The following is a 12,165-nucleotide window of genomic DNA, read 5'->3' on the forward strand; positions in this document are numbered from 1 at the left end:
GACCCGCTAAAAAAGTGAAAAACATTCATGAGCCATGGTATCTTTTTCCTTACCATACACAGTTAAAACAATTCTATGAGCCGGAACCTGATATGCTGCCACCTCTGAAATTAGAAGCTTGTATTCTGACCCAAGGAGATCAGATCTCTCTACAGGAACCACTGGTGAGACTTTTTTCCCTCCTTCCAGAACCATTATTTTTACTCTTAAGTAAAACTATCAGCCCTGTTGATATGGTTGATCTTCAGAAACAGATACCTTCCCCTGTGAAGCGCTCTTCCTGGTACTCCCAATGAATTTTTACTCTTAACTCTTAACTGCTTATCTTTTCTGACCCATCTTCACCTTGGTTTTCTTGGTAAGATATCTGCATGTCAGCACTTTACTAAATCAAGGCATCCATTGTTTCTCCCAAGGAGCATTTTATCTCCCGTTCATGGCTCTTTGATTACATATACTAAATAAATATAGTTTAGAATGGAGAGAAGGAGGTCACCCAGAAGCAGATGAACCCAGGGGACCTGCTTCATTAGTCTGGGGTATATGATTTAGGCTGAGCTAGAATTGGCATTCTGTCGAACCTTCAGAGGAACTAGGACAGGTTGGTTTTCTATTCTAGTTGTCTAGCCTCAGAAAGAGAAGAAAAGATAAAAACTGAAACTGTCTCATCCCAAGTGACTTATAACAGATGTCCTCAGCCTGGATCAGAGATGCTAAAGATTGGTCTCCCAAAGATTCCCTTAACATAAACCCCTATCTTTAGAATAGCCTCTGTGACTCAAAGGAGCTAGAGAGGATTTAATTTCACAGCCTGGCTCCATGGTGTTCGTACCAAATCAGAGGCAGCACATCTGATGTTGCATTCTTAGGTGTCAGCTACTTATGAAGCCAGTGCCTTTGGGAAAGGCCAGAAAACAATGCCTCTGTTAGTTCAATTATTTTTTTTCCAGTTTTGTTAATCCAGATTGACTTAACTTGTGATGCTAATGAATAACTTACTTTAGCCTTATAGATAAGGATTATTTGTTGATTATCAACAGCTTCATAGGTTATCCTTTAACAAGAATATTCAATTATTATTTTCTTCTGCAGGATTGTCTGCTTTGTTGTATTCAACACTGTTTGGCCTGGTATAAGAGTAGAGTGATGCCCCTACAGCAGAAAGAAGAGGAGGAGGAAGAAGAGGGATTCTACCAAGACTTAGATGATATGTTGGAGTCTATTACTAGTAGAATGATTAAGAGTGAACTAGAGGACTTTGAACTGGTAATTGCTAAGTCTCAGCTGTGTTGAATAATGGAGGTTTTTAGTAGCTTATTAATTTTATCTTCTGTTTTTTAGGACAAATCAGCAGATTTTTCTCAGAGCACTGGTATTGGCATCAAAAACAATATCTGTGCTTTTCTTGTTATGGGAGTTTGTGAGGTTCTAATAGAATATAATTTCTCTGTAAGTAATTTCAGGTAAGGTATTGCTGTGACTCTACTTGTAGTTCATTTTATGTGTGTGTGTGTGTGTTTTTTTTTTTTTTTTTTTTAACACAATATGCTAGGTATGAACAGACCACAGACCATACACTATCTATTAATGGACATGTAGCCTAAGACCAATCTATGTTCTTTCTACCAGGGAACACCAAAGCATATGCCAAAGAGGCTGGTGAATTTTGTCCCTCCAGCAGGCTTTAATGTATTCAAAATTCCCCAGACCCTGAACATAAGAACTCCTGATTTTAACAGAGAAATTTTGATTGGTGGTAGTATTGAACTTTTATCCTCTGCAGTGACTGGTATAAATAAGGGAAGAAAAGAAATAACCCAGATTGGTATGACCTGGGAGTGCTGTGTTAATGAAAATCCATTCATTTGTAATGTTGGGTCTAAACTATGACATCTAAAGAAGCATTGTGATTTCTTTATTACTGTTTGTGAAAATAAACCACAATATTCTGATGCTTGTCCTTGATGGTCTCTTTTTCTTTTTTACACAGTAAGAATAAGTTTGAGGACGTTCTGAGCTTATTTATGTGTTACAAGGAACTCTCTGACATCCTTAATGAAAAAGCTGGTAAAGGCAAAACTAAAATGGCCAACAAAACAAATGATAGTTTTTTGTCCATGAAATTTGTGTCTGATCTTCTCACCGCTCTTTTCAGGTAAGGTTCTAACAGAGTGCTTAAAGACAGCAGTGTGGTGAAGATAAAAATACCTACCCAGGCTCACTGATATTACCTAGCTTGGATTCACACAGTTCTTAGCACATATACAGTAAGAAGTAAGGTAGGAGGTTCGTAATTTTCTTGAAATGAAGGCAGAACAATCCTACCTAGGCATTAAAGAGATACTTTGAATTATTAAAGGAAAAATCAGAAACAATGGACTAGTGAATGAAAAAATAGGATGAATTCCAACAATGTGTTCTAAGAAAATCAACCTAAGTAGCTCAAACACGCTAACAGATAAAAAAAGAGGAAAGAAAAACCTGAATTAAAAAAAACAAAGGGGCTCCCCTGGTGGCGCAGTGGTTGAGAGTCCGTCTGCCGATGCAGGGGACACGGGTTCATGCCCCAGTCCGGGAGGATCCCACATGCCACGGAGTGGCTGGGCCCATGAGCCACGGCCGCTGAGCCTGCGCGTCTGGAGCCTGTGCTCTGCAACGGGAGAGGCCACAACAGTGAGAGGCGCGCGTACCGCAAAAAAACCCCAAAAAAACAGAAGAATAACAACAACAAAAAACCACTAAAGAAAACTAAGACATTTAAATTTTATCAGAGTTAAAGGAGTGGGGGAGGGGGAGAAAGTGAGGTAACACTGAGAATGATATTTGTAGGACAGCCATGGCAGTGACTCTGGCATGGGCTGCTTAGAGTCTGTCATTTAGAGCTTGCTCTGTACTATTACCCTGAACAGTCTCTAGAAAACCTAATTCCAGGTCCCAATAGCTGTAGAGGAATCTTTCTCTTTTTCTCTCTCTAGGGACAGTACCCAAAGTCATGAAGAGAGCCTGTCTGTTCTAAGGTCCAGCAATGAGTTTATGCGCTATGCAGTGAGTGTGGCTCTGCAGAAGGTACAGCAACTAAAGGAAATGGGGCATGTGAGTGGCCCTGATGGCAAAAACCCAGAGAAGGTCTTTCAGAACCTCTGTGACATAACTCGGTAAGCCCCACTCACCCTTAGAAACCGTTTCCACTTGCTGTGGAGTCTCCAAGAGAAGAAATTGGGGGTGGGGATGAAGGTGGGTTTGAGGTTGGGCATTGCCCTAAAGGTGAAAGTACAGTCACTATATTGGGTTCTTTTTCCTAGTCATATTTTGGTGTGGATTGTTAGTCACATGTAAAACGTTATTCTGTTACCAGGAATAAAGAGGGATATTACATAATGACTAAATAATTTATCAAGTAGATATAACAATTTTAAATGTATATGTACCTAACAACAGAGCTTCGAAATACTTGAAGCAAAAATGGATAGAACTGAAGGAGAAATATACAAATAATAATCTACCTCTCTTGGTAATCAGTAGAAATAGATAGAAAATCAGGGAGGATGTGGAAGACTTGAACAACACTATCATCCAGCTTGATTTAATTGACATTATAGAACATTAAATAAGTTTCAAAATACACGTTCCTTTCATGTGCTTATGGTACATTCATCAAGATGGACCAATATTTTGGGCCATAAAACAAACTTAACAAATTTTTAAAATAGAAATCAGCGTGTTCTCTGACCACAACAGAATTAAACAAGAAAGCAGTAACAATAATAGGCGGATAATCCCCGTATATTTGGAAATTAAATGCATTTCTAAATAACCCATAGTCAAAGAGAAAGTCAGAAATTTTAAAATATCTTAATGAAGATGAACATTTGAGCGTGCCAAATTTTGTATGGTCCAGCTAAAGCAGTGTCTAGGTAGAAATTTAGAACAATCAGTGTTTATATTAGAAAGAAATCTGAAATCTCTAATGTAGGCTTTTACATTAAGAAAATAGAAGATCAGGTTAAAATGAAAGTGCGCAAAAGGAAGGAAATAATAAAGACAAAAGTAGAATCATTGAAAATAAAAACAGGGGCCTTCCCTAGTTGTCCAGTGGTTAAGAATCTGCCTTCCAATGCAGGGGAATGCAGGTTTGATCCCTGGTTGGGGAACTAAGATCCCACATGCCTCAGGACAACTAAGCCTGTGCTGTAACTACTGAGCCCACACACCACAACTAGAGCCCATGTGCCGCAATGAAAGATTCCACATGCTGCAACAAAGATCCCACGTGCCGTAACTAAGACCCAATGCAGCCAAATAAATAAATAAATTTTTTTTTAAAAGAAAGCAAAAACAATAGAGAAAATGAGACCAAAATCTAGTTGAGATCAATAAATTCAATAAACTTTAGCCAGACTGACCAGGAAAAGAAGACACAAATTACAAATACCAGGTATATGAGGAAGAGGAGACATCACTACTGATTCTACACATATTAAAAATTCATAACAGAATGTTAACTTTATGCCAATAAACTTCATAACTTAAATGCACAAATTTCTTTAAACCTCACTCAAGAAAAAATAGGTAACCTGAGTAATCCTATCTCTATTAAAGAAATTGCATTTGTGATTCAAAATTTTCCCTCAACAAAAACCACAGACCTGCATGTCTCCACCGTTGAATTCTACCAAACATTTTAGGAAATAACACCAATTTATGCAGACTCTTCCAGAAAATGGAGGAGGGAACATGTCCCAACTCATAAGACCAGTGTTAATTACCTTGATACCAAATCCAGCCAAAGACATTAATAAGAAAAGTACAGACCAAATTCTCTCATGCATATAGATGTAAAAAAATTAGCAAATTCATCCCAACAGTTTATAAGAAGAATAACTTATCATTTAAGTGGAATTTTTCCCAGGATGCAACGTTGGCTCAAAATTTGTAAATCAATCAGTGTAATTCACCATGTCAACAGACTAAAGAAAAAACCATATGTTCATCCCAGTAGATGCAGGCAATCAGAATTCAACATAAACCATGATAAAATCTCTTGACAAGGGCTTCCCTGGTGGCGCAGTGGTCGAGAATCTGCCTGCTAATGCAGGGGACACGGGTTCGAGCCCTGGTCTGGGAGGATCCCACATGCCGCAGAGCAACTAGGCCCGTGAGCCACAACTACTGAGCCTGCACATCTGGAGCCTGTGCTCCACAACAAGAGAGGCCGCGGTAGTGAGAGGCCCACGCACTGTGATGAAGAGTGGCCCCTGCTTGCCACAACCAGAGAAAGCCCTCGCACAGAAACGAAGGCCCAACACAGCAAAAATAAATTAATTAATTAATCAACTCCTACCCCCGACATCTAAAAAAAAAAAAAAATCTCTTGGCAAACCAGGAATGAAAGAATTTTCTCAGTCTAATAAAGGATATCCACAAAAACCCTATAGTTAACAGCATACTTAATGAAGAAAGACTCAGTGCTTTCCCCCTTGTGCTTTCACCACTACTATTCAAAATCATACTGGAGGTGGTCCTAGTCAGTGCAGTAAGACAGGAAAAAGAAATAAAAGACAAAAGATTGAAAAAGAAAGAATAACACTGTCTTTATAGACATAATTGTCTACATAAAAATTTCCAAAGAATTATTTTTAAAGCCACTAGATCTATTAAGTAAGTTTAATAAGGTTGCAGGATTCAAGGTCAGTTTTTTCGAAAACTGTATTTTTATGTACATACTAGTGGTGAACAACTGGAAATTGAAATTTTAAAAACTACCATTTACTATAGTGTCACAAAATGAAAACTACTTAGTGATAAATCTCAAAAACATGCAAGATTGATGTGATGAAAACTATAAAACATTAATGAAAGAAATCAAAGAAGTCCCAAGTAAATGGAAAGACATACAGTGTCCAGGGATTGGATGATTCAGTGTGTCAAGGTGTGAATTATTCCCAAATTAATCCATAGATTCAACACAATACCAATCAAAATCCTATCAAGCTTTATTGTAGGAATTGACAAGATTATTCTAAAACTTATATGGAAAAGTAAAGGACCTAAAGTAACTAAAATGTGAAATAAAACAACAAAGTTAGAGGACTCCCACTATGTGATTTCAAGTCTTACTATAAAGTTGTGTTTAAGGTAGTGTGGTATTGCTAGAATCAGTGGAACAGAAATAGATGGTTCAGAATTGATCCACACAAGTATGGTCTTGACTTTTGACAATGGAGAAAGAAAAGTCTTTTCAACAAGTAGTTTTGGAACAGTTGGACATGAATATGTGAAAAAATGAATCTTTTATCCATTTCTCATGTTACATACAAAAAGTTGACTTGAAATGGATCAGAGACATAAATGTAAAACCAAATATTGTAAAACATCTAGAAGACAGAAAAGGCTTTGCAACCTTGTTTTAGGTAAAAATTTCTTAGATGAAATACCAGAAGCACAGTTGATATTTTTAAAAAATTTAACTCTGTTCTTTGAAAAACACTCTTAAGGAAATGAAAAGACAAGCCACAGATGAGAGAATATTTGCAAAACACATGTCTGATGATGGACTGGTAACCAGAGTATATAAAGAACTCTTAAACTTGTTAAGAAAACAATCAAATTGCAAAATGGGTAAAATACTTGAACACTTTACCAAAGAAGATGTATAGATGGCAAATAAGAACCCAAAAGGATGGTCAACATAATTAAACACTAGGTAAATGCAAATTAAAATCACAATGAGATATCAGTAAACACCTATTAGAATGCCTAAAAGTTTAGATTGACCATACTAGAGTGTTGTCACAGATGTGGAAGAATTTGAACTCTTACACACTGTTGACAGAAATGTAAATGGTGCAGCCACTTTGGAAAATAGTTTGGCGGTTTCTTAAGAAGTTAAGCACACACCTACCATATGATATTCCCACCCCACTCTTAGGTATTTACCCAAAAGAAACGAAAGTAGATGTTGATACAAAGGTTTGTATATGGCAGCTTTATCTGTAACAGCAAAATCTGGAAACAACCCAGAAGTCTGTCAATAGATGGATGGATAAATTGGTGAATGGGTAAGCTGTGGTACATCCATACCCTGGAGTACTACTCAGCAATAAAATGGGACAAATTACCAATACATGCAGCAACATAGGTGAATCTCAAAAGCATATGCTGTTAGCAAAGCCAGATTCTAAAGGCTGCATAATGAATGATACCATTTTTATATGATAGTTTGTAAATAGTAAAGCCACTGGGACAGGAAACAGACCAGTGGTTGCTTGCAAAATCGAGGAGAAATAATTGATTACAAAGGAGCACATGGGAACTTTTGGGGTAATGGAAATATCTTGATTGTGGGGCTGAGTACACAACTGTGTAAGTTAGTCAAAATTTATAGAACTATACATCTATAGGATGGGAATTTTACTGTATGTAAATTGTACCTTAGTGAACCTGACTTTGAAAATAAAATCACTTTTCCCCAGGGTCTTGCTTTGGAGATACACTTCAATTCCTACTTCAGTGGAAGAGTCGGGAAAGAAAGAGAAAGGAAAGAGCATCTCGCTACTGTGCTTGGAGGGTTTGCAGAAAATATTCAGTGTCGTGCAACAGTTCTACCAGCCCAAGATTCATCAGTTTCTCAGGGCTCTGGGTGGGCATTTCAATTTTGATAAATTGGCTCTGAGTTTGTCTTTCTTAACCAAACCTCTTGATTCTAGTTGTTAACCTACCAGAGGACACCTGAGAAGTCCTAATGTTGGTAAGGAGTGACATCTAGTGGATTCAGAATTGACACTTACTGGATTACATTTATTCACAAACAGTGACTGGAAAATGGAATATAGTATTAAGAGATTGCAGAATGTTAGGAATATAATTAAATCTGCCTCCAGACTTTTTTGGCTTCCTAAAATTTTAGTATGAAAAGGCAAAAAAAAAGCCCAAGCCCATTTCAAAGAAGATAGAGTTCTTTTCCTTTCCTAGATGCCACAGATAAGGAGGAAGAGGTGGAAGTCAGTGTCACTCAAAGAGCAGCATTCCAGATCCGGCAGTTTCAGGTGAGAAGCCTGGGAAACTGCAGTACTTTGTGAGGGTCCTTGGAAAGGGACTGTTAGCAGGGCCAGCTGGTGAGAATGGGCAGACAGTGAGCAAGTAGAACAGGAATTTCTTCTGGGTCATCATTCAAGCAACAAGACAGAGCTCTTAGAATGAGAGAGAATGCATTTGAAAGGATTCTAGGAAGGATGTGTATTTAAGCCACCCCAACCTGCAGGAGTCATTGCCTCTAAGAATCACTGTTTGAGCTGATACAGAGAGACAGCCAGGAGCCCATTAATGCATGCAAATGTAATTTGGCATTGTCCGTCAGATTGCATAAAGACTGGACAGTGAAGCCTATTAGTTTCTTTTTTAAATTTATTTATTTATGGCTGTGTTGGGTCTTCTTTGCTGCCCATGGGCTTCCTCTAGTTGCAGAGCGTGGGGGCTACTTTTCGTCATGGTGCACGGACCTCTCATTGTGGTGGCTTCTCTTTGCTACGGAGTATGGCCTCTAGGTGCGCGGGCTTCAGTAGTTGTGGCTCACGGGCCTAGTTGCTCTGCAGCATGTGGGATCTTCCTGGACCAGGGCTCGAACCCGTGTCCTCTGCATTAGCAGGTGGACTCCTAACCACTGCGCCACCAGGGAAGTCTCTCCTATTAGTTTCTAACCACTAGTTGTCACAATATCAGAATCTTTTATCACAGAAGATTTCTTTAATACATAATTTTAAAGTTCCTATTATATGCCAGGGACTGTTCCAGGTGCTGACGATATAGCAAGGGATAAAAGAGACAAAACCCTACCCTCACAGAGCTTACATTATAGTGGGAAGAGACTAACAGACAAAATACAGTGTTTCAGGTGGTGAGGGAATACCAGCATTGGGGCGTGGTCTAGCCCTGAGGTCAGTGGATGGGCTTCAGGGAGTTGCGAACCACCCAAAACTGGGTGCACGGGAATTCCCTGGCGGTGCAATGGATAGGACTCAGTGCTTTCACTGCCATGGGCCCGGGTTCAATCCCTGGTTAAAGAACTAAGATCCCGCAAGCTGTGTGGCACGGCCAAAACAAAGAGAAAAAAAAACTGGGTGCACAATTCATTCCTGATGTACATTTGGCAGGGGGTTGGAGAAGGAGTCCATAGTTCTCAAGAGAACACTTAGACTTAGAATCAGAAACAGGGTAAGAAACCACCTATTCAATCCAGGTTTATTTTCAGCTTTTATCCTCTTGGATTTTTGGTGTTTTTGCGGTATGCGGGCCTCTCACTGTTGTGGCCTCTCCCGTTGGCGGAGCACAGGCTCCGGACGCACAGGCTCAGCGGCCATGGCTCACGGGCCCAACAGCTCCGCGGCATGTGGGATCTTCCCGGACCAGGGCACGAACCCCTATCCCCTGCATCGGCAGGCGGACTCTCAAGCACTGCGCCACCAGGGAAGCCCCGGATTTTTGGTGTTTTTGAATCCTTTCTGTCCCAGCCTTAGGAATCTCCAGGTAGATGTCTCTTCTCCCTGTTAGTAACATGTCTGCTAATGTTTCTGTGTATACTTTTCCTTTCTCAGAGGTCCTTGTTGAATATACTTAGCAGCCAAGAAGAAGACTTTAACAGCAAAGAAGCCCTCCTACTCGTCACTGTTCTCTCCAATTTGTCCAAGCTGCTGGAGCCCTCCTCCACTCAGGTATGAGTACCACTCATTCACTCCCACTTAGCATCCCTCAGAAGATGGGGAGTATTACGTCCTAAAGTATATATCTAAATGTCTGCTTGAAATCTGGCTTATTTAAAATAATATATTCAGTTATGCTTCTGAATTAATATAAGATGTACCTTTCGCAACATAGTGTTTCTATCGTGTTATAATTACTGCTTTTGTTTGTTTGGCCACTGTCAAGGGTAAGCAGTAAGCACTACAGAAAAAATCTTGTTTATCTGTGGAGTTCAGCCTTCTTAATGTGGGTTTTTCCCCACTCCTGGTGTTTTCTCTTCTTTTCTAAAATGAAAGTATGTTAATTATCAAGAAGGTAGCTGACATTCAGCAGTTAACTTTGTCATCAAGGTTAGCTGGTACTGAGTTTGGGAGAGATTCAACAAAAGGTGATAAGTCAGAAAGCATGATCATAGTCCTAAAACAGAATCAGTTCTGCCCAGACAGGTTTTAGGTATATGTGTATGGGTCTGCACACATACACGAAGAATGTATGTACCCACATGAGCATTCACACATACAGAATAAGAGAAGTGCCACATTTTGTGGGTCTGTTCCATTCAGGAGTGATTTCCCTAGAGGATGATAAAGAGAGTCCTTGAGAGCCTAGGGCTGTGTGGTTCTACCACACCTCCTTCCTGATCTGTGAGGAGACAAGTTGGAGTGCTAAGATGCAAGCCTCCTTGTGTAAGGCCTTGCTTTAGGAAGCACTAGCCAGACCAGCCCTGTGTGTTATGGTGTTTGAGCACTGGAAAGCAGACTTGATTTACCTGTTGTCCTAGTTCCAGGTAGCCCAAAGAAAATCCTTTTGTCACTTATGTCATCCTAGATCCAAACAACGCATCTGCACTTTACTTTCAGCTTCATTCTTTCATATTGCTACTTTTGCTGCAAGGAGCCCAGGATTAGGAAGGAAACACGGACAGAGAATTGGAACATGGTGACATCTGAGGGAAAATAAATAGATTTGGAAAGGCTAATATAAACAGGAAATTTTTTAAATTTAATTTTCATCACGTACCCCCTCGTAACTTCAGGTAGTCTGTTTAAAATTTTTTAATTTAATTTTGAATGGGTAATAAAGTTGTATGATTTGAAAACCAGAAATTATAAAAAGATTTACAGGAAATGGTCTCCCTTCTATTCATGTCCTCCATCTGTTCAGTTCTTCTTTTCCCCCGATAAGTAAATAATCTTCTTTTAGTTTCTTATGTAAAGAGTTTTTTATTCCTATACAGCAATATGAATATAGATTCTTATTCCTGACCCTACCCTCTTCACACAAAAGCTTGTTCAGCATCCTGCTTTATTTATTTGTTTCATTTAATACTGTATTCTGGAAATCAGTATTCTACAGTAATCACTGTATTCTGGAAACTTTTTATATCAGTTCACAGAGAGCTTTCAGTTAGCCTCTAAATTGATCTTTTTCCCCAACAGATCAAAAACTAGATTCTTTTTTTTTTGATATGCGGGCCTCTCACTGCTGTGGCCTCTCCCGTTGTGGAGCACAGGCTCCGGACGCGCAGGCTCAGTGGCCATAGCTCACGGGCCCAGCCGCTCCGCGGCACGTGGGATCTTCCCGGACAGGGGCACAAACCCGCGTCCCCTGCATCGGCAGGCGGACTCTCAACCACTGCGCCACCAGGGAAGCCCCAAAAACTAGATTCTTAATCATTGTTTTACTCTTAAGTATCATGGCATTTCAGTGCCTTTGTGGCTGAAAGCCTATCCCAAACAACTGCTGAAGCAGAAAGCTGAGTGTGTATCTGGCAACATAGGACCTACTATCCCAAGACCTTAAGCTTCCCTGAACTCTTTTCTTTTTCTTTCTTCTTCTTTTTTTTTTTTTTTATCCCTCCTCCCTTTTAACCTCCTATGGCCTCTTGGCTCCTAATAGCTAATTCAACTATCACTATGGCCAGGATCTTACTCTCCTGCACCTCTGTTAGCTTACTATCCTTAAAGATGTCTCAAATGCAGAGAATGTGGGGCATGGGAAGAGGAAAAAGGGTACTTTAGCCCTAGACTGTGGTGGTAGGGGCAGAGGAAGCTCAAAGGGTAAGAGCCCAGACCCCAGGACCTTTGGCCCTTAATGAGGGCATTGAGAATTGAGTCATATGCTATATTTGAGAAAAGTATCAATAAGTCTTCTCATAGCTTTGGACTTACTTTTATGCTATTTTTAGTAGATTACTACCACTTTAGATCCAGGCACGTGTTTTAGCAGGTGATTTGCTTAGACTTGGAAAGGTCTAGGGCTCTTTTAGTCTGGCAACACCTAGGTCTGTCTTTTGGCATGTTTCTGTAATATCTGAATGATCTCTAGTTTGTGCAGATGTTATCCTGGACAACTAAGATTTGCAAGGAAAACAGCTGGGGTAAGTTTCCTGACATGTTTCCTTTTAGGCTTTATATAAAATTATCACCA

General features: G+C 39.7%; 1 protein-coding gene across 3 annotated transcripts in view; it reads left to right on the forward strand.

Annotated features, from left to right (window-relative positions):
• Positions 1-12,165, forward strand: part of FANCI (FA complementation group I) — a 76,297-nt gene that overhangs the window by 54,251 nt on the left and 9,881 nt on the right. For all 3 annotated transcript variants that reach the window (XM_082648168.1, XM_082648169.1, XM_082648170.1), the window contains 9 exons: positions 63-164; positions 1,093-1,266; positions 1,342-1,463; positions 1,991-2,155; positions 2,976-3,155; positions 7,473-7,639; positions 7,972-8,045; positions 9,591-9,707; positions 12,064-12,115. In XM_082648168.1, the coding sequence (XP_082504294.1) occupies positions 63-164; positions 1,093-1,266; positions 1,342-1,463; positions 1,991-2,155; positions 2,976-3,155; positions 7,473-7,639; positions 7,972-8,045; positions 9,591-9,707; positions 12,064-12,115 (1,153 nt within the window). The remainder of the gene's footprint in view (positions 1-62; positions 165-1,092; positions 1,267-1,341; positions 1,464-1,990; positions 2,156-2,975; positions 3,156-7,472; positions 7,640-7,971; positions 8,046-9,590; positions 9,708-12,063; positions 12,116-12,165) is intronic.

Source organism: Grampus griseus, assembly GCF_964374135.1.
Source record: "Grampus griseus genome assembly, chromosome: 2".
Lineage (NCBI taxonomy): Eukaryota > Metazoa > Chordata > Mammalia > Artiodactyla > Delphinidae > Grampus > Grampus griseus.